Source organism: Trachemys scripta, chromosome 6 (assembly GCF_013100865.1).
Source record: "Trachemys scripta elegans isolate TJP31775 chromosome 6, CAS_Tse_1.0, whole genome shotgun sequence".
In the NCBI taxonomy this organism is placed as follows: domain Eukaryota; kingdom Metazoa; phylum Chordata; order Testudines; family Emydidae; genus Trachemys; species Trachemys scripta.
Window position 1 is genome coordinate 88,220,831 of NC_048303.1, and position 25,892 is coordinate 88,246,722.

Below are 25,892 nucleotides of genomic sequence, written 5' to 3' on the forward strand. Positions count from 1 at the left end.
ACCCCCTGGCCACCCAGCACTGCTGGTCCCCGGCGGCCCGGTGCACTCCCCGGCCGCCCAGCACCGCCGGTCCCCGGCGGCCCGGCGCACCCCCTGGCCGCCCAGCACCGCCGGCCCGGCGCACCCCCCGGCCGCCCAGCACTGCCGGCCCCTGGCCCTGGGCCAGCCCCCGGCCCAGCGGCGCCGGATTTTCCAGGACATGTTCGGCTTTTTGGGATTTCCCCCCGGACGGGGATTTGAGTCCCAAAAAGCCGGACATGTCCGGGAAAATCCGGACGTATGGTAACCCTAGACCACAATAACATGTATGTAGGATAACTAGTTACCCATCTGACTGCAGATGTGTAGCTCTGAGCTGCTGCCTTTTCATTTTATAATGACCAGGGGCCTAACCCTGTTACTGTTACTCACATGAGAGAGGATTTCAAGATTAAGCCATTCATAAGTGCCCATACTTTTTAGGAATCTGTCCCCTTGTGCTTAGTAAATTGTAACTAATAATCATGGGTTTCCTTGCATGACAAATGCTTTTTTCTTAATGATGTAGGATGCCATTTTGTGACTTTTGTATTCATTAGCAATCAGAGCCATCCCTTGGGTAGGTCAAATCGGGGAGATCACTCTGGGCCCCCCCAGCTGCGGGCTGGTGCAATTGGCCAGCGCGGTCAGCCCCGGAAGAGATGAATCCGTCACTTCTGCCCCAGGCCTTGTACCCTCCTAAGGATGGCCTGCTAGCACTCCAGGCTCAGAAAGAGAACCCAGCTTTACTTCTAGTTAATATACTACAGTAACTCCTCACTTAACGTTGTAGTTCTGTTCCTGAAAAATGCGACTTTATGCGAAACGATGCTAAGTGAATCCAATTTCCCCATAAAATTTAATATAAATGTGGGGGTTTTTTTTTTCACCAGACAAAAGACTATATATATATATATATATAGTCTGTCTGGTGAAAAAAAAATTTCCCTAGAACCTAACCCCCGCATTTATATTAAATCTTATAGGGAAATATATATACACACACACACACACTATAAGTTTTAAACAAACGATTTAATACTGGTACACAGCAATGGTGATTGTGAAGCTGGATTGAGGTGGTGAAGTCAGGGTGGGATATTTTGCAGGGAATGCCTTACTGCTAAATGATGAACTAGCATTTGGCTGAGCCCTCAAGGGTTAACTGGTTGTTAATGTAGCCTCACTCTACAAGACAGCAGGCATGGAGGGAGGGGAGAGAGCACAGCAGACAGAGACAGAGAGACACACCATGTGTCTGAGAGCAAGAGATGCACATTTCCCCTTTAAGTAGCTGACGCCAGTCTTAAGTACACCTCCTTGTTAATTAGATCAGCTTGCTGAGACCACAGCTGCTACCTGGAAACTCCCTCCGTCCTGAACCCTGTCACGTGTCTCCCCTGCAATATGGGGTAAGCGGGGTGCAGGAACAGGGGGGAGGGGGACACCCTGACATTAGCCCCCCACTTCCCCTCTCCCCCCATACAGCAAGCAGGAGTCTCTGGGAGCAGCTCCAAGGCAGAGGGCAGGAGCAGCACATGGCAGTGGGGGAGGGACAGCTCAATGCCAGCAATTGCTAGCCTGCTGGACAGCTGCAGCATAGGGAACTTAGGGGAGTGGGGAGCTGATAGGGCGGCTGCCATCCACCCTGATTACAAGCCCCCACCAGTAGCTCCAACGGGCTGCTCTTCCTGCAAGCAGTGGACAAAGCAGGCGGCTGCCAAATGACATTAGAAGGGAGCATTATACAACTTTAAATGAGCATGTTCCCTAATTGATCAGCAACGTAACGAAACAATGTTAACCGGGACGACTTTAAGTGAGGAGTTACTGTAGAACTACAGGTGGGGAAAAAAATCCCTGCTATTGCAGCAGGAAAACAATGAGCAAGCAGAATGGAGAGTTGTAAAATGCTCAGAGTCCATGCTATCAACTGCAGCGATGACCAGCAGTGGATGGAGTTTAAAGTATTCATCTATATGGCATGGGGCCCAGAGCTTTGACTGGGGTTCCTAGGTGCTACCTTAATACAAATAATAGATAGTAACAGTAAAACTTTTTCTGCCATCATGATGAAATTGCCATGGATTTACCTGCTGTATGTGGGAGCATAACTTAAAGAATTACACCCATTTGCAAGAAAAAGAGACTGGACACAGAGTTACTTTGACTTCCTCATTTCATTTAATAATTGCTCAGCATGTCGTTACTACAGTAACAGATCCAGTGCTTGTTACAGAGGGAGACCATGACTGGTTATGTGGTGATACACTTACAACTTAGGGTCAGATTGAAATGCTCTACGCTCTAGTTCCACTGTCACCCTTCTCTGTGTACCCTGGAGACGTATTCTCAGGCAGAAGCATACAGTAAGAGCGCACAGATGGTGTGTGTGTTACTGTGTGAAAGTCTATGGGCCTGATTTTCCTCCTGACTAACACCACCATACGTCACTGGTAATGCCACTGAAGCCAATGGAGCAATGTAGGAGTAAAAGTGGTGATGAGAAAAGAAGCAGGCTTGGAAGAGAGAAAAAGGCTTTGTTTAGAATGGTATTTGCCACTTTCTTTTAGTTGTCAAGGCTAAATAAGATCAGCAAATTCCTTTGGATCACATTCTGACCTGTTTTTAGGCACAACTCACTTTCAGTGGGAACTTCTGTGTGAAAACAGAGGGCAAAATATGGCTCTTTAGATGGTAATTGCTGGGTTTCAGTGAAGCCAGTGGGAGTTATTCCTTTGACTTTGGTGGGGCCAGGAATTGGTCATAGGAAAATCCATGATCGTCACCACTCTTCTTTCTTTATTTATTATTTAAAATATCCCAGCCCCTGCCACCATTCGCTAGCCTGCCACTGGAGCGATATCAGTTAACACTTAACCGGTTAAACAATATAATTTTAATCATTTAACTGGTTAACTTTTTAAACTGATATTTACATCCCTAAGCCAGATGATCCCTTTGCATACCTGCTCAGGTACCAGTCGCAACGTAGGAGGAACAGAGAACCTCTGCTCCATGGTAGAGAGCTAGCATTAGCCTTTACAAAGTAACATTAGGAACATGGCCCCATCCCCTCAGGAGAACTGGTGAGACTTGGTGGTGTGCGTACATGCACCTGTGTGCACACACACAGAGTGTTCTAAAGGAGAGGTGTCCAGGTGCAATCTGGTGGTCCAATGGGGCTTGAACCCCTGTAACCCAGAAGAAGGATAAAGCTGTTAGTCTGAGGTTTTTTGCTGGTGAAGTTAAACAATAAGCAATTTCTGTTCTTCTCAAGGAAGATACATGTATAAGTAAATAGCACGTCATGTTTGTGTGGCTTCATTTTTATCTTCTAAAATTTACATAAATGTATCATATATGCTAACTAGTTGAAGTCCCTGTCTTCTCCATTGGTTCCCGGAAAGGTTTCCATTGAGACCTCCAGTCTCACTAAATTTGGACAATCCAGCCTGAAGGGTTTTAAGAGCTGTGCATGATTTTGAACAAGAGACTCCCACTGATTTCAGTGGAAATGGCATGGCTAAAACCACGTGTGCCATTTAAAGAATGTTGGGTCCAATTCTGAGGTTGCTTGCGCAGTCGCATAAGACCTACGGCAGCAGTAACATTCTGTTTCCCTTGTGTGGGGGGCCAGATCTGTGGAGAACCCTGGAAGAAGGAATCCACACCTGCACGCAAGGGAAATGATTTTTGGTGTGGAATCTTGGTAGGATAATGTGGAGGGAGAAGGCAAGCGCTTGGCTCACACTTGGTGATTCACACACTAAGAAGCTATGTGGTCAAAACTACATGTGAGCAGGAGCGCCGCCAGCTTTTCTGCCGCCCTAGGTGGCGGAAGGTCCCGCCCCAAAATGCCACCCCCCCCCACAGAGGTGGCGGAAGGTCCTGCTGCGGAAATACCGCCGCAGTTGCCGCCCCCCAAATCGCAGTGCCCTAGGCAACCGCCTAGGTCGCCTAATGGGTTGCGCCAGCCCTGCATGTGAGGATGGGCATCCCTGGACTTAACAATATCTTCAGTATATGGGTAGATTGTCTGGTGCTGTAGCTCCTCATACCTAGCAGTATCAGTTGCAGGTTGGGTGCATGGGATCCTTAGTGCTAAAGCATGTGTTGGATAGGCGGATCCTTTCCCCTAGCCCCTCTGTAGGTAAAGGCTTTGCTTGCAGTCTTAAAATTGGGTCCCTGAGGGAACAGTCTGCTTTCCTTACTGAAAAGGGCAATCCATACATAGTAAAACAACAAATGTTTGCCAGCAAAAGCGATTTAGTAGTGTATTAGCAGTTCATCTGTTTCTTCCTGCCATAACAGGAGAAATACAGAATTCCACAGAAGGATGATGAGAGGATGGTAGGATGGAGAAAGAATGAAATAAATAAATATTTATTTAGATCACAATGGGAACAGTATCCATAGTGCCTTATAAGAGGCTGGTTACAAAAAAAGACTTAAAAAAAAAAAAAAGGCAAAGCACACTATAGACAATTATGGAAATTGGTGGTTTTTTTTCTCCTATTAACAAAGCTGTACAAATGAAGATTTTATATACTAGTTCTGCACACGGTAAAGCATTGATTTACTTACTTTGTACACTCCTTTATTTTGTATAAACATATCAGTATTTTTACTTTAGAGTCACACTGTGTTATAGTTTACAATGTTTATTTTAAATACATACAGGATTATGTCTCGCAAATTTAATTTAAGGTGCAATTTATCAAAACCTACCGTAAGGATTATTTTCTTCTCAGTTCTCTTTGGCACATTTCCAGGTTTACGTAAATACAAAAGTGTAGGATTGAATTTACTATCTAACAATCCAGGAACTTGAATATCTTGACAGCATGTAAATGCAATTTTGTGTTTACTACAAGCTTATTTAAGAAAAAAGAGACTCTTGGATATGAATTTCAATTTGCTTTGCAAATCAGATGGCCGACACGATGTAGATATGCAAGGCAAACAGTTTGTTCTTAACAGCGATTCCTCCCTCCAGGGAAAGATGTTGCACCATGGAAATATCGTATCCAGCATTGTATAGAATGCTTGACATTATGGAATGTGTTTATGAAGAAGCCCATGGTGATGTCGTCACTTTGTATAACAAGTCACTAAAACACATGGCTTCCTTAGTCCAGGAGCTTTGATAAAATAGTACGATTTAGCTGGTAGGGCTTGGCACTGAAATGGTGGGGTGTAGGGCTTTTGCAGCTGCAAAATTTCACCTGTTCAATCAAGGAGCAAACAAACCAACTAGCTGTGTAAAAGCTTAGCTAGCCAGTAGCATCTCTCTAGAAAAAGGAGTGCCTCATCTACACTTGATATTATGTCCTTCTTTTTCCAAGCGGAAAAGATTTGGAAGTCACCCTATGAGTAGCTATTTTTATCTTCATGACCTCCGCCTGCCCTGCAGCTGAGAAATACTAGGCTAAAATAAAAAATGGACAATACTGAAGCTGTCTTCTTGCTACTTTCAATGGAGATGTTTTAATAAACTATCAAAGTGGACCTAACTTGGCAGAGAGTTTCACTTTGCAATAATTTATTCAAGTATAAGAGAAAACCTGTAGCAATTTGCTTCACATGCAGAGTTCAGTTCTGCTCTCTGCTGGCATTCATGGGGGGGAGGGGGGAAATCAACTATATAACATTAGAAGCTTGTCCTTGACCAATAACTTCCAACATCCATAATGCTTAAAATAAAAGCAATGTAAAACCTCATAAATGTTAAAACGCTTATTGAAGAACCCTTAAGGCCTGTTTTCTTTCTAAAACTGTTTGCCCCATGTATTGTTCAAACCAGCTGCAGAAGTGAACAATTTGGCACATTATCAAGTTACAGTAGGTGTTTTATATGCAGCGTCATTTGTAAAAATGTGAAAGGCAAAAATATTAACAAGAATTCCATACACAGAGTGGCAGAATGGAAGAGAGGTGTGAAACACTGCATGTTGCCCGAGAGAAGCACATTTGCTTCACTTCACTGGCCAGGTTCTAACATCCAGCTTATGAACTAGATGATTCCAAATAGGTATTCCAAAGCCTCATCCATCTTACATGATTAAAAAATGACATATTTTACAACTTGCCTTAATGCCGTCTCATCAACTTGCCCACAGGGACCAAATGCTGCGAATCCAAACAGTGGGGGAAAAAACAGAAGTCTGTGTATCAAATCAAACATACTCAAGTTTGTTATTAGCTTTTTCTTAATTATCCTTCAGTGCCAGCGGAACTGTAGGCTTCAGAACTGTGATGTCTGGGTGAATGATATGGTGTCAGATTTATCTATGGCAAAACCTCCATTGATGTAGGATTTCTTGGTCTCCGGTTCATCATTATCGAGTATTGTTGTTTCCAAGGCAAAAGGATTGACTATGTTGACTTCAGAAGAGACATCCATTTGCTCTAGCTCTCTTTTGGAGAGCTTCTCCACAATCCCTGCACCAAAGGCATCTCCAAGGACGTTTACCATTGTTCTGAACCGGTCCCTATGGAGTAAAAATGTTGGGTTAGAGAGGCCAGGATTTCTGGTTCCAATGTGCTTTCTTAGAAACTGTATGTCATTTAAATACAAATATTTTTTAGTAATCAGTTTAAAATTAAACTATACTGTAGATACTAAGCCAGATGCTATACTGGTGTAACTCCAGTGGGTTTACTCTGGATTTTCACTGGTGTAGGAATTAGGAGCAGAATTTTTTCACTCTTTCCTCTAGGCAATATTATTTGAAAAAACTTGGAATTATTGGTACTAAAAAGTGATTTTTAGAAACAGTAGGTAACATTACATTTCTGTTATAGCAGAAGTTACCAGGTGGCGATGTTACATGTAGTTTTACAAATAGAGCTGGGCAAACTGTGATTTTTTTGATTCTCTGTCCTGTTTCCACCCCATCCATCCCCCCCCCCCCCCCCCCCCCAAAAAAAAAAAAAGAAAGAAAAAGAAAAGAAAAGCAAAGAAAATCAGTTCAGGTCAAACTACATCTAAAAATTGTGAAACATTTTGGCAAATTGAAAAAAGTCCATTTAGGACTAAACAAATTCATTATCTGTCGTATTGACAATGAAGTCAGTGGGGCAGGAAAAGTGAGTGAGAATGCCTCTATACCTAGTTAGAGTGCTAGTAGAATGTGGGAGACCCAAGCTGAAGTCCCTGCTCCAATGACTGTTTATACATAGTAGAACAGTTTAATCAGGAGAGATCCCTTAACCTAATGGTCAGGACACTATCTTGCAATGTGGGTGACTTCAGGCCAAGGGGGGAGTTGTAACCAGGCCTCTCAAACCCAGGTGAGTGTCCTACCAACTGGGCTAAAAGTTATAAAAGAAGCCACTGCTGCAATGCATCAGAGTCCTGAAAAGCCTTTTTGGAGGGAGAATGGGAGGGGAGCAGAGCAGGGTGGTCAGTATTATTTAGTGAATTGACACAGTTTGTGGTTGGCCAGAACTGCATTTTGGGGGAGAAAAAATATTCCTCCAAATTTTTTTGCCCAGTTCTACTTACAAGTTCTTTTTCATGTGAGCATTGTCCAGTCTTTGAAGAAATGCTGTGCTGTTGGTTGTTTTATTATGAGGGGTTTTTGGGGGGGGGAGAGAGGGAAGCTCTGGTGACCAGCTGGAGCATTTGCTCTCTGCCTTAATTGTTCCAACTGGAATCAATTTTCGTTGCAGAGTTGCTCCCTGGGAAGTGGGCATTGGTATTTTGGCTGAGAGTCCAGAAAGAGGGGCTTGCCTGTCTGCTGTTTGTCTATCTCTGTTTAAAAACAGGTGTCTGAAGTGTACATAAAACAAATTACACTAAGAAATAGCTGGACACCATGTCACTGGTTTCCCCTCCAATGGGAAACTGACCAGAAAGGCCCCAAATTTGCTTAATAATAAATTATAATGCTACCACTTGGCAAAGGAGTGACCATACTTTGCCATGTAGTATAGTTTGAAATTTGGGGCCAGATGTAAATTGGCACAGAACTGGGACAGGGAATGTGAAAACTAGTGTGTCTGTTGTTTGTTCCCCATGTGACCTCTGGATGGTTGGGACTTTGAGGGATGTTGATGCCAGTGCATGGGGCGGAGGCAAGAAGCTTTTCAAAACGATAGTGCCTCAGGTGGTAATACTTAAACAAATGTTTATTCATGGTAGTTTTGTGACTATTCTTGCAAATAAAAAGTCACTCAAATGTTCCCCTCAAATGCGCCCGAGTTAACCCTGCAGTGAAGATGCACCCTTAGAGGTGGAGCTGTGCTGGGAGCAGGAAGGGAGAGGAGCAGTGGTAGCTGAAGGCATTATGCTAACACTGTTGCTTAAGAATGGTAGGAAATCAAATTTCAGTGCAGATAAACGTAAGATTGCAGAATCCAAAGTTCAAGGGAGGAAAGAATCTGCATAGGACACAAAACACTAACTTAAAAAGAAGTGGAATATTACCAATTTATAGGCACTGTGCAGTAAAGTTAACTGGCTGTAAATATCAGCACACTGGTTAAAAGCACATAGTGTAGAATTTTGTGATTACACTGAATTCTTAGGAACAGCCCATCTTTTCTTGTGCATGATGCTCTCTCCTTTAGATTCTCTTCCTTTCAAGTAATTTCACATTGCTGATGTTAACTAGAAGATCACAGGTCCTGGTTTAACAGCTATGGCAACAACAAACTTCTTTAGGGGATTCCAGGGTACAAAGGTATGGTCTTGAAAATCTGCCCTATGAAATATATGGTATGTGGTATTATAAAGGTTTTATGGTTTGGGACTGGTCACATTACTACTATGGCTAGCACAGTAACAGCCATCTAAAGAGCAACTTTAGCACTGAAAAATCTTTCTATTTAAGGGCATGGCACTTCCCAGAGGAGGGTTTTCTGGTAAAAGCATTCTGACCTCTTCCAAACATTTTTCATGCAAACAAAGGTGGGTTGTGTGAGTTTTCCTAGATTGGCTCCCCATTGTGGGTTTGATGCATCTGTCTCTATCATCAGATAAAGGGTAGACTGAGTACAGTATATCAAAGAAAAGACTGAGTAGCATGACAAAGACAAAGAAACTGGCTGAGATGCTGTAACTCTATGCATCCTTTCTCTATAATTTCTGAGTAACATCAGTCTGACTTGATGAATTGCCATATTGAGATAAAAAAGAAAGGTCATCCCTAACTGCAGGTGGACATGGAAGAAACTGCCCCCCCCCCCCAAAGTACTGGATCAGAATTTCCAAGGAAAATATCAGCATGGCTGCTTGGAAGCTAAAGATGATGAAAGGGCTAAAGAGCTGATGACTCAGAAGAGCGACGGTATTGCTTCCCAGTGGTGCTTCCTTTGAGGCCGATGCACAAATTACTTCTGGTGGGCGGAGAGCCCAGAGTCTCAGCCTGGTCGATGCTGTTAGAATTCTCCCTGGCACATGCAACCTGTTGTCTTTTTCTTATATGAAAACTGGGACCAATCCAAATTATCTAGCAGTGGTTCTTGTGTCCTCCAGTTTCCCAAGACTGGCGTTTGTTTTGTCATTAGATTAGAGCTCTCTGCTGGAAGATTTTGACATTGTTCGTCTGCATTTATTGAGAAAGTCCCAATGTCTGGCACCAAGAGCACCACCCAGCGTAAGCAATGAGACTATGGAACAGCAGCTGAAACATTCTACGCTGTTCTCAGAAAGAGTTCAGACAGATCTTAGCCTCAATGTTTTCTGGCCCTTGAGTCTTCCTTGTTGTCCCCCTGGAGAAGATCAGTCACCAAAAGTTTCAATTATATGCCAAGTTCCTTGGAACTGTTTAAATCAAGGCATTTAAACTCAATAGCATGGTATATGACTGAGCTTTACTGATCATTTTGACACTGCATGGGTATCCTCATGGCACTGACTAAACTCTCACACCGAATTTACAGCCATCAGGGAGAGAGGATAAAGAGATGGCCATGAGTCATCAGGTAAGAGGATGCCACAGCCTCCCTCATCCACTCTTCTGTTTCTTATTCAGAGCTGTTGTCGCTCAGATTAATGGATTCAGATACTTGGTCACTTCCTGGAGATTCTGCTCACTTCTTGGGACATTTTGGGAAAAGAAAGAACATTGCATCACCCCCAAGATCAGTCCACAAAGGACAGAGTTGGTGTTCGTAGCCTTATGAATCTAGCAGGAGATATGATCTCACATTCTAAGAGAAGGCATTTGTTCTCCAATTGTCAAGGCGGTGCATGACCACAAAGCCCTTTTTGTCTTGTCGCTGTTTATGAAGTAACCAGAAGTGCTGGTTTTACATCTTCATCTGGCTAGGAGACTTTGCACTTACCTTTTGGATGCAGCCACAGCCACAGGGGCCCATAATTTTATCATCACAAGACTTGATTTCAACATTCTCTACCTTGGACTGACCCCTGAAAGCCATCCAGAAGCTACAGCTGGTTCAACATGCAATGGCCTGCCTGCTAGGCAGAGGCTAGGCCTGCCTGCTATGCTGACATGAGCACATCCATTCTATACTTCACATGTTATACCAGCTACTTGCTTAATACCAGATCCGTTTCATTGTTCTGGACCTTATCAGTAAAGCCCTAAATAGGCTAGAACCTGCCACTCTCTCCATACCCCTCAATGGCAAGCACTGAAGATGACAGAGACCAGGTTCTATCATGTGGGAGAGTCAGTGTTCTTAGTTGGTGGGCCCTTAAATGTGGAATTCACTACTGCCAGAGGCCAGGCTGAAATGGAGTCCTGTGACCTTTAGAGAATGGTGTGAGACTTGTACTTTTTGATAAACCTTCCCCTAAGAAAGTTTCCCCTGTTGGGAGGTCTATGAGATACATCAACAAGGAAATCGCATCAGTCTATTGGTGAGGGGATGGGAGTTTTGTTCATTGAGGGGAGCTTTGTATGTCTAAATTAAATTTAATGGGACCCTGACAGTACAGAACACTTCAGAAATGTACATCATAATAAAAACAAATTACAATCCCACTGCCCTGTTCATTTGTTTTCTGTGGCTCGATGAAGATGGCATAAACCATCAGTGGTTCTTCCTTGCTTGTATGCCCATGTTTAGACTAGGACATAGATTGTGTATAAAAACATGAGCTAAGTTGTGTTTATAAATTATACTACTTTCCTAGTCTAGACAGGACCTTTGGGAGAGGATTCCACTGTTCCCCCATCTGTTAGCCCACTTTGCAGATACTGATTTACAACTCCAGAGAGTCTCAGGCAACATTAAGGCAGCTGACATCTAATAACACCCTGGAGAGACTTTATCTGGCTGTTTTGGGAATACAGGAATAAAAATGCTCATCCTGTTGTAACTCTGACAGCCATCAGCTGTCTGACCATGACACACAGGAGGAACGGATGGCTGCACAAAGTGGGTGGCTCACAGGTCAGAGATTTTTCCTGTTATGGTTTTCTTTTTTTAAGAGTAATACTCGGTCACACTTTTCACCTATAGGTCTCTAAGCCTCTTACAAAATGGGTAGCACCATTATCTCCAAATGATAGGGAAACTGAGGCACAGAGCGGCTGCTCTGCTCCAACTAACACTATACATCCATGACAGTCAGGACCCAGGATCCTACTCCAGCACCTCATCATGTTGCTTCCCTGGGGCTTGGGTGTCTCATTCTTAATCAGAAGATACTTTCTCCTCCATCAGTCCAGCACCTGGCATTAGGGGTTCCCCAAAATAACCAAGTGGGCAAGGCCAACACTTTTGAGACCTTTCTTCCTGGAGAGAGGTCTGTAAACAAACCTCTAGAATCAGTGGAAAAGGCACATGACAAGCCCCCAGGAGATCTTTATCTCTCCCCTGGAAAAATAACTTAACAGGATCAGGAAAGTTTTCATGAGCTGGAAAGGGGGAATCAAGGTGTGTGTGGGGGGGGGGGGGGGGGGGGGGGGGGGGGGGGGAACATGCCCATGTTGATCTTTCAGAGTGGAGAGCAGCTCACACAGGAAAGAAGTTGCTACTGCAGAAGCCCTGTGCGACTGTACTTTGGACACGTGCTTAGAACTTTTTCCCTCTAAAACAAAACAAAAATCACAGAAGTAAATGGTTTGCGTTGTGAAAATTAGCTGGAATGTTATGTTTGTGGCTTGCATCTGATTACTGCAAATAAATTATGTAACTATCATAACATTATTTTACAAATACCTCTGATTGAAATGGATGTTTTTGCTTACAGTTCTTTTCTTAGTTACATTTTGCAGTCTGTATATTTTGAGTTAGATTTTCATGAACTGAGGCCATTTTCTTGTGTACTCTGTATATGCAGTTACCATAACTGCATTGGTGAATTGGGGCACATGGGTGTATAAACAGGTATTTAACCATTGAGGTGCATATGCAATTGTGGTAATTGGTGTGAGTATTTTTGTACGTATAGAGTGTACAGATCTTGGTCCTTGTTTTTATCAAAATCTGGCCTTGTATGTCATTTTCACATAACAGAATAATAAAAAGGGCCCAGATCTGATCAGACTGTTAGCTGTTTTGATTAACTATGATGTTGTTTATATAATTGTATTACAAATCAGATGTGTGGCAGTGTTATCTCTAACCTACTTTATTTCTAGTTAATTTTTAAACATATTATTGAACAGCCTAGTTAGAAGGAGAAATAAATTCAGGGTTAAAAGTCCGGTCACAGATGTTCATGCACCATGTATAAAATACACTACTGAAATAATTAAATGCTGAATATATTAAACTTACAGAAGCCAGTCAACTGCTATGATAAGGGTAACATCTTCAGCAGGCAGCCCAACTGCGCTCAGCACAATCACCATGGTGACTAGTCCAGCCTGGGGGACCCCTGCAGCTCCGATGCTGGCTGCAGTAGCTGTGACACTAAATCCCAGACAAATGAGGGAAAAGACAGTTTGAAAATGTCCTCCTCCTGAGTGGATTTCTCTGCTACATTCAGAATTGTGTGCTCATTGAAATATAAAACTAATTTTTAAAAATCCTTCTTCATACTAATCCCATACTTCACTGGGAGTTATACCTGCATAGAGGCATGTGGGATCCAGGACCCCAGTGGGTTTCTATCATTTGCAGATGTTTTTATCAGCATTGTTGTTGACATAGTGGCTGATCACATTTAGGGGTAGATCCTGGCCTGCCCTTGTACAAAAGGCAAAAAAGGTGTACAGGCTATGAAGCTGCCATCGTTCTGCTGCACAGGGCAAGTACATATACCCAGTATGCTTTGGAGCTGTCTAAACAGCAGCACTGATGAGGAACTTAGGAGGGGTGGGGGGCATGGCCAATGGGATTGCAAAGTATGCAGATCTACTGGACAAAATGTCCAGGTTGGGGGTGTACTGCAAGCCTCAGCTGTTATTGTACCTACAGCTTCCAGACACTGCGGCCCCATGCCCTGCTACCTTGTTCCTCACCCCAAATTCCTACATAAGTCCTCGGTGCAAGGCTTATTTACTGAAGATTTGTGGAAGAGGTGAAAATTTGACCCTTATTGCTCAGGGGTGTGAATGACAGGTGTGAAATCAGCAAGATTCTATTAGGGTGCCTGAAGTAAATCCACAATTCAGTAACAAAAATAACAACATAACTCATGTTGGTATCACCCTCACCTAATGGTAATTATTTTGCCAACATCCAACTCTAAGTCATTAAGTTGTGCAATAAACACAGCTGCCACGGCTTCGTAGAGGGCTGTTCCATCCATGTTGATTGTAGCTCCGACTGGTAAAACAAATCTGGTAATTCTTTTGTCGACATGATTTTTTTCTTCTGCACAGCGAAAGGTGACAGGCAGAGTTGCTGAACTGGGTCATAAATAAATAAACAAATAAGCAGCACACTACTAGAATGCCTGTTCTTTTATTAATCTGATGTGCCCTTTATTTTTTTTTTTTTAAGCCAAACTGCAGTCAAATTCTGCCCTAGGGTGTGAAGGAGAGTTGTGCACATACATTGAAAGTACAGTTTGTCCCTTGGATTGAAATCGTAATTCCCATCTCTTCTCATTCCTGGAACAATAACTGAAAGTTTTAATTATCCTTAAAATAACACAAAGCAATGAAACAATTTAGCTTCAGATATTTTGTGAGCAATGAACTAATTTACAGCACTATTTCCTGGACTTACACACAAGAGACTAGACACTAATCTCAAAAGCATTGGTATAAATCCAGGATAACGCCATTGTAGTCAACGGCACACTTTTGGGTGCTATATGAAAAATAATTATAAGAGTAATACTTCCTCTAGGTTTACACCCAATGGATTTACAATGGTTCATGTGAGATCAGGATGAGAAACACAGGCAGCAATAAAATCAGAGCAACAGATAAACTAAAGGGATGATGATTACAAAGTATATTAATGCTAGAGGGAAAAAAATTATTTTGATTACCTGGAGGAGATCATGAGGGCTGTCAGAAGTGCCTGAGCCATCCCTATGGCAAACCGAAAAGGGTTTTTCCTTACTGTTATTAAATAGATCAGTGGCAGAACTACAACGGAATGGATTGCAAGTCTGCAAAAGAAAACAGCCTGTTCAAATAGTTAGATCTATCTGATCTCATGGTCTTAATGAGGAGGTGTTAACCAGTGTCCAGTTCTGCCCTCAGATACCTGTGTGCAACTCAGATTGACTTCAATGATAATTACATGCATGTATTCCAGGGCAAATTATGCCCAATTTATGTTAGTAATTTTTGGACAGATGCACTTCTCCTGAAACATTTTTTTTGGGGGGAGGCATTATATGTCTCTGTTTTCAATGTACAATATGAAATCAGATGAACTAATTAATATATTAGGATCAAAGTCAAACTGAAGATGTTAAAACAAATAAAATAAATGAAGAATATTCAAACAGAAGAACAGAGGCAGTGTTGAAAAAAATGAAAAAGTCCAAAATATTCTTATAACTAAGACTAGAGGCTAGAGCTAAAAAATGGATTAGCATTATTAAAAAGTATTATATCACCTTTGGAAATATTTTCTGATTGCGGTTAAAGGGAAATTTGGTTTACAGATGAGTTTTCATAATGGCTTTGATTACATCCATTTCAACATCACATTTTTGTACTGTGGGAAATTGCATATGTAAATTTGGTTCAAATTCTACTGTTAAATTAGCGTAAATCTCGATTAAATTCAACTGAGTTATTCCTGATTTACCCTGGTGTAAATGAGAAGTATATGGCCCTATAGTACTGAATGTTGTTAGAGCTGAAGGATTGTCATTTAACACTGTTACTTAGATCACTTTTATTTGTACTGATAGAATAAGAAGGACAAAATTCTCCCCTCAGATATATGTGAGCAACTCCTGCTGGAGTTAATTGGAGTTGTGGGCATGTATCTGAAGGAAGAATTTGCCCCGGGATGTATTAATTACTATACTTGCCTAGCACACACCTGTTAATTTGAGCATAGAGTTCATGAATGTGTATGCTGCAGCTTGGAAAAGAGGAGACTAAGGGGGGATATGATAGAGGTAGATACAATCATGAGTGGTGTGGAGAAAGTGAATAAGGAAAAGTTATTTACTTGTTCCCATAATATAAGAACTAGGGGCCACCAAATGAAATTAATAGGCAGCAGGTTTAAAACAAATAAAAGGAAGTTCTTCTTCACGGAGCGCACAGTCAACCTGGGAACTCTTTGCCTGAGGAGGTTGTGAAGGCTAGGACTATAACAGGGTTTACAAGAGAACTAGATAAATTCATGGAGGTTAAGTCCATTAATGGCTATTAGCCAGGATGGGTAAGGAATGGTGTCCCTAGCCTCTGTTTGTCAGAGGGTGGAGATGGATGGGATCACTTGATCATTACCTGTTAGGTTCACTCCCTCTGGGGCACTGGCACTGGCCACTGTTGGAAGACAGGATACTGGCCTGGATGGACCTTTGGTCTGACCCAGTATGGCTGTTCTTATGAGGCTGGAGATATATAGCTTATGTTAAGTATATTTGAAGTGAAATGTTTATGAAAGGTCTGTGAAATACTTCTGGCCACATGCCATCACAGCAACAGCAATTGTCATAGATAGGAATAGTCAGAGCCTGGAAAAGGCATAGACCATATACATGGCATGTACAATCTTGGAACTCCTATAGTACCATCACAGGATGTTCTTGGGAGCATGAATGTGTTTGCAACACCATTTAATGATCTCACAGCAGCTGATAAAGATATTGAGAAAGTCTGGGACCACTTGTTCTGCCAAAATCAGGCAATTAACACAGCAATGGCTACCTACGGAACAGAAATTTACAGTGGCACATAAAATGGGCAAGTTATCAGACTGTAGGGGGAGAGATCTGTTTTACACCATTGGACTTCATAGTTTTTAATCTGTAATGTGAGTGCTTGGTCCAGCAAGCAGAATGGAAGTGTTGAGAGATTCTGGGGGCTAAGGAAGTGGATGGAGAAAATTTTTTACTCTTCGTAATATTGGAAAAAGGAACTTTTTCACCATTCTGGTAAAAGCAAGTTTAATGATCATTGGCCTATAAACAGGACGAAAGCAATTTTAGGGAGCTGGTTAAACCATAAGTGTGAAAAACAAAACTAAGGTTTATATCTAACCATTTAAGTCAAATTTGGACAGAATGGTTGTCTCTAAGAAGTCTGAACCAGGTGTTTAACAGAAAAGAAATCAAGCCCTTTATGATTATGTGCAGAAAGATATTTTAGATCCAACAGAACAATAAAGAGAGAATGGAAAGAATGTTATGTGCTGGAGTTTACAAAAAGTTACTAAAGGTAAAATTTTCTATAGGGCCTAAGTGACTTAGGGCTTAACAACTCCCAACTGACTTAGGCACTTTTGAAAATTGTATTCTTAGGTATTGTTAGAATCAGTAATTAATCAGAATTATCCCAAGTAAATATGTTTGTGCTCATCTCAGTACTCATGCCAGTAATTTAGTCATATCTTGCTCTAGTATTTATGAAAATTTATTTCCAAAAAACTTCCTCTCTCAGTTGATAATAAAATTTTTACAGTTAAAAACAAAAACAAAAAACTCTATCAGCAGCGAGAAGGGAAGTCCTGGGAAATAGAGCTCTTCCTGAGATAGAAGCCTGTTGCCCAAGAATATAGATAAACATGAGGATTTAAGCAGTTCTTTGCTTTTTAAAGGATCAGAAGGAGCAGATTACAGGGACACCACTTAGTCCCCTGTCCTCTCCTCCCCAGCTTCTCTTTGGGCCCTGATTCCTCTGGCCTGCTCATGGTGCATTTTAGGTCAATTCCTCTTTCTTTAGGCTGATAAAGTGTCCCCATTTTGACACATCATCTGTGAGATGGAGAAGTACCACTGGGGTAGAGAGATACTGGGGAAGACAGAGAGTGAAGGAGGGAGACATTGGAACCAATTAGGGTTTGGGCGGGAGAGACACTGGGAGCAACGTACCCTTGGATGACTTGAAGGAGAGACATTGGGGGTGAGATGCATTACAACCAATCTGAGAGTGAGACCTAATGGGGTTCAGAAACACATGAAGATGTTTGGGGATGTGAGAGAAATTATACAGGGATTTGGGGGAGTGGAATAGAGAGAGAGAGAAAGAGACATTATGGGGTGATTGAGGAACACATTAAAAAGTGGAAGGACAGAAGAAAGAAATCTGGGAAGAGATGAGATAGGAAATGGGAGCTGGAGACAGGAGAAGGAAAGAGGGGATGGAGTGAAAGGAGTGTGCAAAGACAGGGACAAAGAATAAAGGGTGAATGCAATGGAAGTTGAGGGCGTTCTACAACACACATGGATAAAACCCAAAGAAAGGCATAAGAAAAAAATGAAAAGATGGTTGCAGAAAATGCAGAACAGAAACCTGCAGAGAAAGAGGAGACCAAAATATAAAGACAGAGAAGAACAAGAAAGAAGGTCAAAATGGAAGAGATTAATAATGAAAACCCGGCTGGGTCTAGGGGAAAATATAGTAATGAGGATGAGGAGGGACAACTACTGTGCTCTCCTACATAGCAAAAGGGAGCTAGGTATTTAGCTGCCTAAAGATGGGAGAAGGAAGAGCAGGCACCTTTCCCTCACCCCTGCTGTCTAATGCCCGTTACATACATTGCCACCCTCACTTCTGTGAATCCGGTCATAAAACCCTCTCCCTTCTGTTCAGAGTTGCAGAGAATGTGCTGCCCTTTGCCTTTCTCCATAGCAGCTAGAGCATGGCTCTCTGCAGAGTTTCCCATAAGTTCCTGCATAGTCAAGGAGTGTGCATCACTGGGCCTTGCAGAGTGAGAGCCTATTCTCTGCAAAGCTGAAAAGTCAGAGCTCTTGACCTTCGAAGGAGCACTTGGGGACTTATTTACAAACCATTATGCCCTGGGGCATTTGGCTGCTATCTAAACAGAAAGATAAACAGGAGTACTTGTGGCACCTTAGAGACTAATAAATTTATTAGAGCATAAGCTTTCGTGGACTACAGCCCACTTCTTCGGATGCATATAGAATGGAACATATATTAGATAGTATGTGTAACAATACAGGGAGTGTCTCTACCTGTGTGTTTGTACAGCACCCAGGAAGACATGGGCCTGATTGGGGGCCTTAAGGTGCTACCACATAAATAATAATAATATTTAGTGTTCTAGATAAAACTGAAGTCAAAGGACAGTAATAGTCCAGCTAGTGAATACCTTCTCTGGGCTATCTGGAGTTCTTAATCTACAAAACTGCTGGACTGACCCTGTATCTTTCTATATGTTCCTGCCTAATTTCTGCTCATGGTTTGATTTATAATTAAACTCAGAAGAATTAGATCTGAATTAACAAATTATTGGCAATCATCAATTTCTGCCTTCTTTGTAAAACTGACAGACAATGTTTCCACAACTAAAATGGAAATTTACAAGAAGTTTAAAATATTGTATGTTCCACTTGTATGTATTCAACACAATCTTCTGCAGTGTAATATTTTGAAATATTATCAGAATCGAATATTCCATTTCTGAATATTTATATTACATTTCAAACAATCATTATTTGAAGTTTAAAATTATTTCTTGCAAGTCCCAACATGAAAGTGTAAACAATTAAAAAAAACCACGTTTGAAATAAAAAACCCAGTATCTAACAGATTCACAAAAAATAAAGATCAGATCTTTCCATTTCTTTTTAGAGCGGCTTGTGCTAAACCCATTTATATCACCCTCCCCCCAGCTTGTGAAATGCTTTTGAAGAATAGCGTGTGCCTGTATACAAAAGGGGCAGAAACTCTGAAGCTCCTTTGGATCTGGCCTCTAAACAAAACATGAATAAATCCTCAGTATGCTGAAGAAATTTTGAAGAGCTGAAGCTTAAGGCAATGAACCAACAAAATCTGGATGCTATGCTTCAGTGCCTTGGAAACAGACATTTAAATGCACCTAACTTAATGGGACCTTAAGCATGTATTTATTTTTCTAACAGTGTGCTTTGTGGGATATTCCTCAGAGATGTGGATTATCTATTGCTATAAGATAAATTGCTTACAGTAGTTAAACTGTCCTTGCTAAGGCCCCAGACCTGCAAAGGGATTAGTGTAGTGTAAGTGTCCAAACATTAGCAGCACTTTGCAGAGTCATGGGGTCTAAAATAGATTTTTTTTCTTTGAGTTGCCCTGGATTAAAACTAGAGAGTAAATGCTGCTTTTGTGGCTTTGTCAGCTACTCTTGTCTTGAAGAACCAATGTCTCAGATCACGCCTCCAAATGAATTCACAGAGTAGACTCTCTGGATGCAAATTGCCTGCTCTGTGTGGAAACAGGGCACAGCTGCCTCCCTGGCACCATTTCCTCTCCCTCTCCCACACAATGGAGCTGGGGATAGGCCACCAGAGGCTACCGCTGGTGTAGGGGCACAGGTCCTCGATGCAGATCACTCTCGCCTCCCAGTGATCCCCAGGGAGCGACCAAATTTGAGGAGGGCAACACAGCCTTGTCAATAGGTTGGCAAACCTGGTCCGCCAATAAGAAGTTGGTGGGAGCAGCAGGGTTCTTCATGCCAGGAGACTTCCTTCCCCTGCCCCATCCTTCCTGTGTTTAGTGGAGGCATCACCCCATTTTCTAAAGCAACATACCTACTGAGGAGCCAGCTAAGAGAGAGAGAAAGTACTGAGTTCCATATGCACCTTTTCATTTTATGCTGCAAGCACTGGTGCTGGAACTAGGGGTGCTGGATTGAAGCAGTAATAACAAACACCAAGCACCATGGTTTCCATCATCAGCACCTCCACTATAAAAACTGTTCCATCACCCCTGGCTGGAAGGCAGCTGATAGTTTAAAGTAAAGGGTGCATTTCTAATGCAAACTATCCTCAAATGACTTTATAGATGGGATCTTTTCTCAGATCTTATTTTTATATCATTATCTGTCTGAGTATAGCGGAGGCTGGTTTGTTGTAGATAATTAAAACTTAATAAAGTGTGGTCCAATCAAATCATACATTTTCATTTTACCTTCAAGGAATGACATACCCGCTTAGTACTGTAGCCATATAAAGACCCAATTTGCGAAAGATTTCCCAGTCCTCAACTTCTATTATCTTCCCAGCAATCAAGAACAAAATGCCAAGTGGCATATACCTAGGGTGCACAAAACAGCTTAATTAAAAATGCATCCTTTTGTAAAGCTGACGTTGCTACACAGATCTTGCACAATAACATTTTCTTTCTGCAAAAGAAAGATTTATTTTCATCACTCTAAAAATAAAGGAGAATTTGAGGTAGGATTCTGCAATACAGCTGAATTTACTCACTTTCAAATGTACTACATTAGAAGTGATTTTTAATATTAAAACATTAGTGTTTGCATGTTTAGGCGTCAGAGTAAATATAGCAGTAACCATAGTCCTACATGTAATGAGTAAAGACATATTAACAGAGGTTGGAGAGATGGGTGAGGGATTACAGACTATGCCCCAATCCTGCAGAACCTTATGCATGTGCATAACTTTACTCACATATGTAAGAGTTTGCAGGATTGGGGCCTATAACCTTACACTGCAAAGAGATTGAGGTGGGAAAGTTCCGTTCTTCTCACATGGATTGCAGTGCAGAATCAGGGGCTATATCTTTATATAAAAATATACATTTTAATATATCAAGACAATGCATTGGTCTTCGCATTGTGTAATAAGGAACAGAACTACCATTTAATTAAGGCAAAAGCTATTGCTTTACAGCCAGATCACCTCTGGCTCTGTTCACATATGATCTCACATGCTTACAGCCCAATCCTATAAACTCTTATTAGGGTGAATAGTGCATACTGCCAGGAGTGGCGGTCCTTTTCAGGTCACAGTAGTTAACAACACACTCTCATTATCAAGTGTTTTCAGGGTCAAACCCTATAAAGGCCTGGGTGAAAATTATGGTCCTGATCCTGCAATCTGATTTCCACAAAGTCCTATTACAGATGATGGAGTACTGAACAGCTGTGAGGTCAGGCTGCAGGATTTTACTCCAATTTCAAGATCAAGACCCGTGTTTGTAATCTGGTTTCCTTGTCCAAAGTATATGTAGTATAATCTCACAAAACCTATTAGTATTGGGTTAATGATGCTGAAGTTTTAAATTACATGACCGCCTTATATTTGTGAATACTGAATAAATTCTAAACTGGCTCATATTATTGTTTCTTATTTTGAATTTGCAAGCCATTTATTAGACTTACTTTACTTTTAAAGTAGTTTGCTGTAAGAAGCGATATAAAAAAATAAACACAGAGCATGATCCTGCTTCCATTAAAGTTAATGGAAAAACTTGCTTAAAGGAGGTAATAGAAAATATCAGGATATCATTGTACTCACCACATGATTATTTGAACAATTTTCATTGTAGCATCGTTCAGTGCATTGAAAAAGTCCACCAGAACTTGTCCCTTTTCTCCCATTTTCCCAATAACAATTCCAAAGACAAGACAAAAGACAATCAAGCCTAGCACATTAATGCCATCGGAATACATGCCCACTATTTTGTATTCTTTGGTTTTGTTCTGTAGATTGAAACCAAGAAAAGTGTTACTTAACAGGAACAGTATATTTAGTTTACATGAGTCCTAAAATGAAAACACATCTTAGATCGTTCACTGAAAAAACAAGGCGCCTGATTCTCTGGTCTCACACTTGCAGCAGGGAGTATGTGTGTGTGTGGGGATTAAGGTGGCTTTAAGATGCCTTTATGATCTTAAATTATGCAAGCAGGGGTGCTGGAACAATCTGTATAGTGGGGGTGCTGAGAGCATTGAACCAAACTGTAAACCCTGTATATGATGGAAACTACTTCAAGCCAGAGGGTGCTGCCACACCTCCAGCACCCCTAGTTTCAGCTCCTATGAATGCAAGGACCTGTCCATACTGTAGGATAAGTTGCAGTGGCCCCAGGGCTGGTGTAATTTGCACAGTTTCCCAGGGCCCTGGGAAGCAGAGAATAACTATAGCATAGTGTGCTCTAGACACCCCCAACATGAACATGATTCACTTCCTGCACTGGGGATTAAGAGCAGGGCTGATGTACAGCTCTTATGCCAACTCTGTGCCAGACAGGGAGGCTCTCTGTGCAGGGGCCAATATCCAGATCACTGTAAAGGGGCCTTAGTGCAATTGAGAATCATGTTCAAGGTATCCAGTTTTGCCCTTAGTTACATGAATATAATTCATCTGAAGTTAGTGGATTTGCGTGAGTATAATGAGGTAGAATCTGATGCATGATATTTCAATGAAAGACCTAAATTGTATTGTTCAATTAGTTATGGGTCTTAAGTGCAGTATAATTGTATGAGGAAAAAGTTAAATAGACACAGGGCCTGATTCTCCACTGCCTTCCACTTTAGCATTTAAGTTAGATAAATCTCCCTTTGCTCTTATATTATGAGATGACAGTTTTAAAAAAAGAGGATCTGATCAATATTAATTATACTGTTCTGCTCATAATTCTGTGTTCATCTATTAAATCCCTTCTTACTCTTCTCTTCTCCAGGCTAACCCTAGTCTTTGCAAGCTGTCGTCATATGTAAGTCTTCCATACCTCTGCTCATATTTGTTAAATCTCTTCTTTATTTTTCATTCTCTACTATATTTTTCTTGAGGAACTACCAAAACACAAGAACGTTTAACTACTGCCATTTATCAGAATGCCATCATGTGGTCACTTTCTTTTCTTTTTCTTTTTGTAATACCCACACCTATTTTATTTGCTTCTTTAATCTCTATTGCACATTAGGCATATATCTTGAGCAAGCCATCCGTAATGACTATTTCCTTCAGTGATTCAGCAAGTTTAGAGTTCATCACATGAGAATTTAAGATTATTTTCCCCCATTGTGTATTACTTTATTTTTGTCCAAGATAAATTTCACCAACTTGCTGTTTACTTCCTCCTCCAGATCATTAATATATTGAACAAACCACATATCAGTCTACAAATCCTTCCCTATTTCTTATACCTCTCTTTGTAACACAGAATACAATAATAAAAACCGCACCTCCAAAACCTCTGTTGTCATGACAATTGTAACAGGCTCTTCTGTAACTGTGGTGCTGTTTTTTTCCAGTTCATTTGTAAGTTTCACTTCTTCACGTTTGGTTTTATACTGAAATTTGTGGGAGGAAATGATAACATTTATTTGGGAGCACTAGGAAAATTAACAATGGCAAATCTACCCAGTAATTCTGAGGAAAAGATGCAATTCTGACTTTCATAAGGTTTTGGCCAGCAATTACACACAAACACGTAAAACTTTCAAATGACTGAGTGACTGAATTTCTCCATATGAGCTACTGGAAAGGGGCACACTCATACACAGATACTATCATGCAAAGTCTGCTCCCCACCCTTCTGGTGCACAGTGTGAAACTTGTGCAGTTCTGTGGGGACAGAGCAGGATTCCTGAACCCAGCACAAGAGATCTGCAATATGCGGGTGTAGTGGAGCAGATGTTCAAAGGGGGAATTTCTGAGAGTCACTGTTGAGAGGTTGGTAGTGAAGATGGAGCCAGAGCAACTATGTAGCTCCACTAGCTATTCCTCATTTGCTAGTGGAGAACATATACTCCACGAGGGAGATGCTGTAGCCATGAGGGTACAAAGATGGGTTCCTTCCCCTCTCGTCCTTCAGGGAAGCCTTTTGCAAGACTGGTGCAAGGAGCAGGATTTGTCCTTTAAAATCTACATGCAAAATTACTACTACTGTAAACACACACACACACACACTATTTTGTAGAGAAAGATTAACATCTTTTCTTGGGAAAAATTTAGTTCTGTATTAGGTGAGCTTTATTGCCCTGCAATAACTCTGGTAGGCAACTGTTGAGGAAGGCAAAAAAAGGGAAGCAGACAACATCATGAGGTTCAACAAATATATTTGTGAATTTCCTCAAAGATCTTTTCCCCAGTTTTAGATGTGAATGAATCGGGAACAGGACTGTTGGATCTTTTTATCTCTGTTGTAGCACCAATAAAAACCTTAACTCTTCTAGGTCTAATTCTTTCTCAAGAGAGATCCTTCAACTATAATCTGTGTATATCATGCAGAGTAGACACCCAGACATCAGTTCCATCCATCTACAGCAGATTTGAAAGAGATGTATGGGGCAAGTTAGGGGTGTGTGCATGCAGATTTCATCAGACAGAGGAAGAGTTTAAAGATTTTCTCAGTGGAACTGTAAGAACAAGGCAATCAGGTAATTACAAAATTATTACACCTCTGCCCATCCATTATCTCTGAAGAGCAAACTTTATGCTCACATATTGCTTTGGTGGTTCTTCTAGTTCCCAAAGCAGTGGGTCTTGGAAGGGATGAATAAATTTTTTTGAGCCAGCAATAAAAAGTCTATTTCTGTGGAAAGGAAAATGAGATTTTTTAACAATATAATTCTTTCCACTAGACATTTGTCTCAATATTGTGCAAGAGCCACCCTGATTTTTCATAACTAATTCCTACCACATTGCAATGCAAAGGAACATCCTCAGGGCTTGGAAATAAGAAGAACTGAACAGGTGGGAATAAAAACTGCAACAACAAAAAAAAATATTTGACCTTACCTGTTGAAAACAAGCCTGGACGAGGTTTTCTGGGAACATATTCCTGTTAAATAAATTAAAGACTTTACAATGTTATGGTGTACTAAAAACAATCTATTTTCCAAAATAAAATAGCCAGCTAGTTGAAAAACAGAATGGGGTGTATTGCTGTTGTACACAATCACTCTTCCCAAACAGTGGTGAATTTATCACTGTCAGCTTTGAAGCACTGGCCAAGACAAAGCTTCAAGATTTATAATGCTCGGGTGGCTGTTTAATCTAATGTGGAATTCCAGGGTCACTTTTCAGTATTTGACCTTTAAATTGATGAACAACCAGATCCAGGATCCTTCCTCTTTACTGTGCTGTCTCCCTCATTTGCATGAGTATAGTAATCATTCTAAACTCATTTTTATATAGTTCACCATGTATCGGGCAGAGGTGTGCAGGAAGAGGAATGATGTTTATTAACATTATGGTGGGGGGAACAGGTTTTTTGTTATAAGCCTGGATTCCAAAATGAATCTTGGCTGTTGGAAGATTCCCACATGTTCCAACATCAAGAACCATTTTCATTTAATGAAAAAATTAGGAACACAGAAATCACAATACTGGATCAAACCAGAGGTCAATGTAATCCAGTTGCTTGTCTCAGACAGTGGGCAGTGCCAGATGCATCAAAGGAAGTGGCAAGAAACTCTGTAATGGAAAGTTTCTTCCTAGCCCCATTATTTAGAGGTTGACTCGTGCCCTGAAGCATGAGGGTTTATATCCCTTCCAAATCATTTTTAAAATCCTCTCTTTATTTTTCAGATTCTTAGGCAAAATTCCTTTGAAGTCTTGGGCAGTCTGCACGAGTGTAGACTGTGTGAAACCAGAACCAGGA

The 25,892-nt window shown here is 41.2% G+C and overlaps 1 protein-coding gene across 1 annotated transcript in view; it reads right to left on the reverse strand.

Moving 5' to 3' along the window:
* Positions 1-4,592: 4,592 nt before the first annotated feature.
* The window catches only part of SLC1A1 (solute carrier family 1 member 1), a 74,928-nt gene continuing 53,628 nt past the window's right edge, over positions 4,593-25,892 (reverse strand). Inside the window, exons 5-12 of the mRNA XM_034774054.1 lie at positions 25,028-25,070; positions 23,470-23,577; positions 21,797-21,981; positions 20,463-20,570; positions 14,390-14,512; positions 13,605-13,799; positions 12,724-12,858; positions 4,593-6,512 (exon numbers count right to left, since the gene is read on the reverse strand). Coding sequence (XP_034629945.1) covers positions 6,266-6,512; positions 12,724-12,858; positions 13,605-13,799; positions 14,390-14,512; positions 20,463-20,570; positions 21,797-21,981; positions 23,470-23,577; positions 25,028-25,070 — 1,144 coding nt within the window. The 3' untranslated portion in view covers positions 4,593-6,265. The remainder of the gene's footprint in view (positions 6,513-12,723; positions 12,859-13,604; positions 13,800-14,389; positions 14,513-20,462; positions 20,571-21,796; positions 21,982-23,469; positions 23,578-25,027; positions 25,071-25,892) is intronic.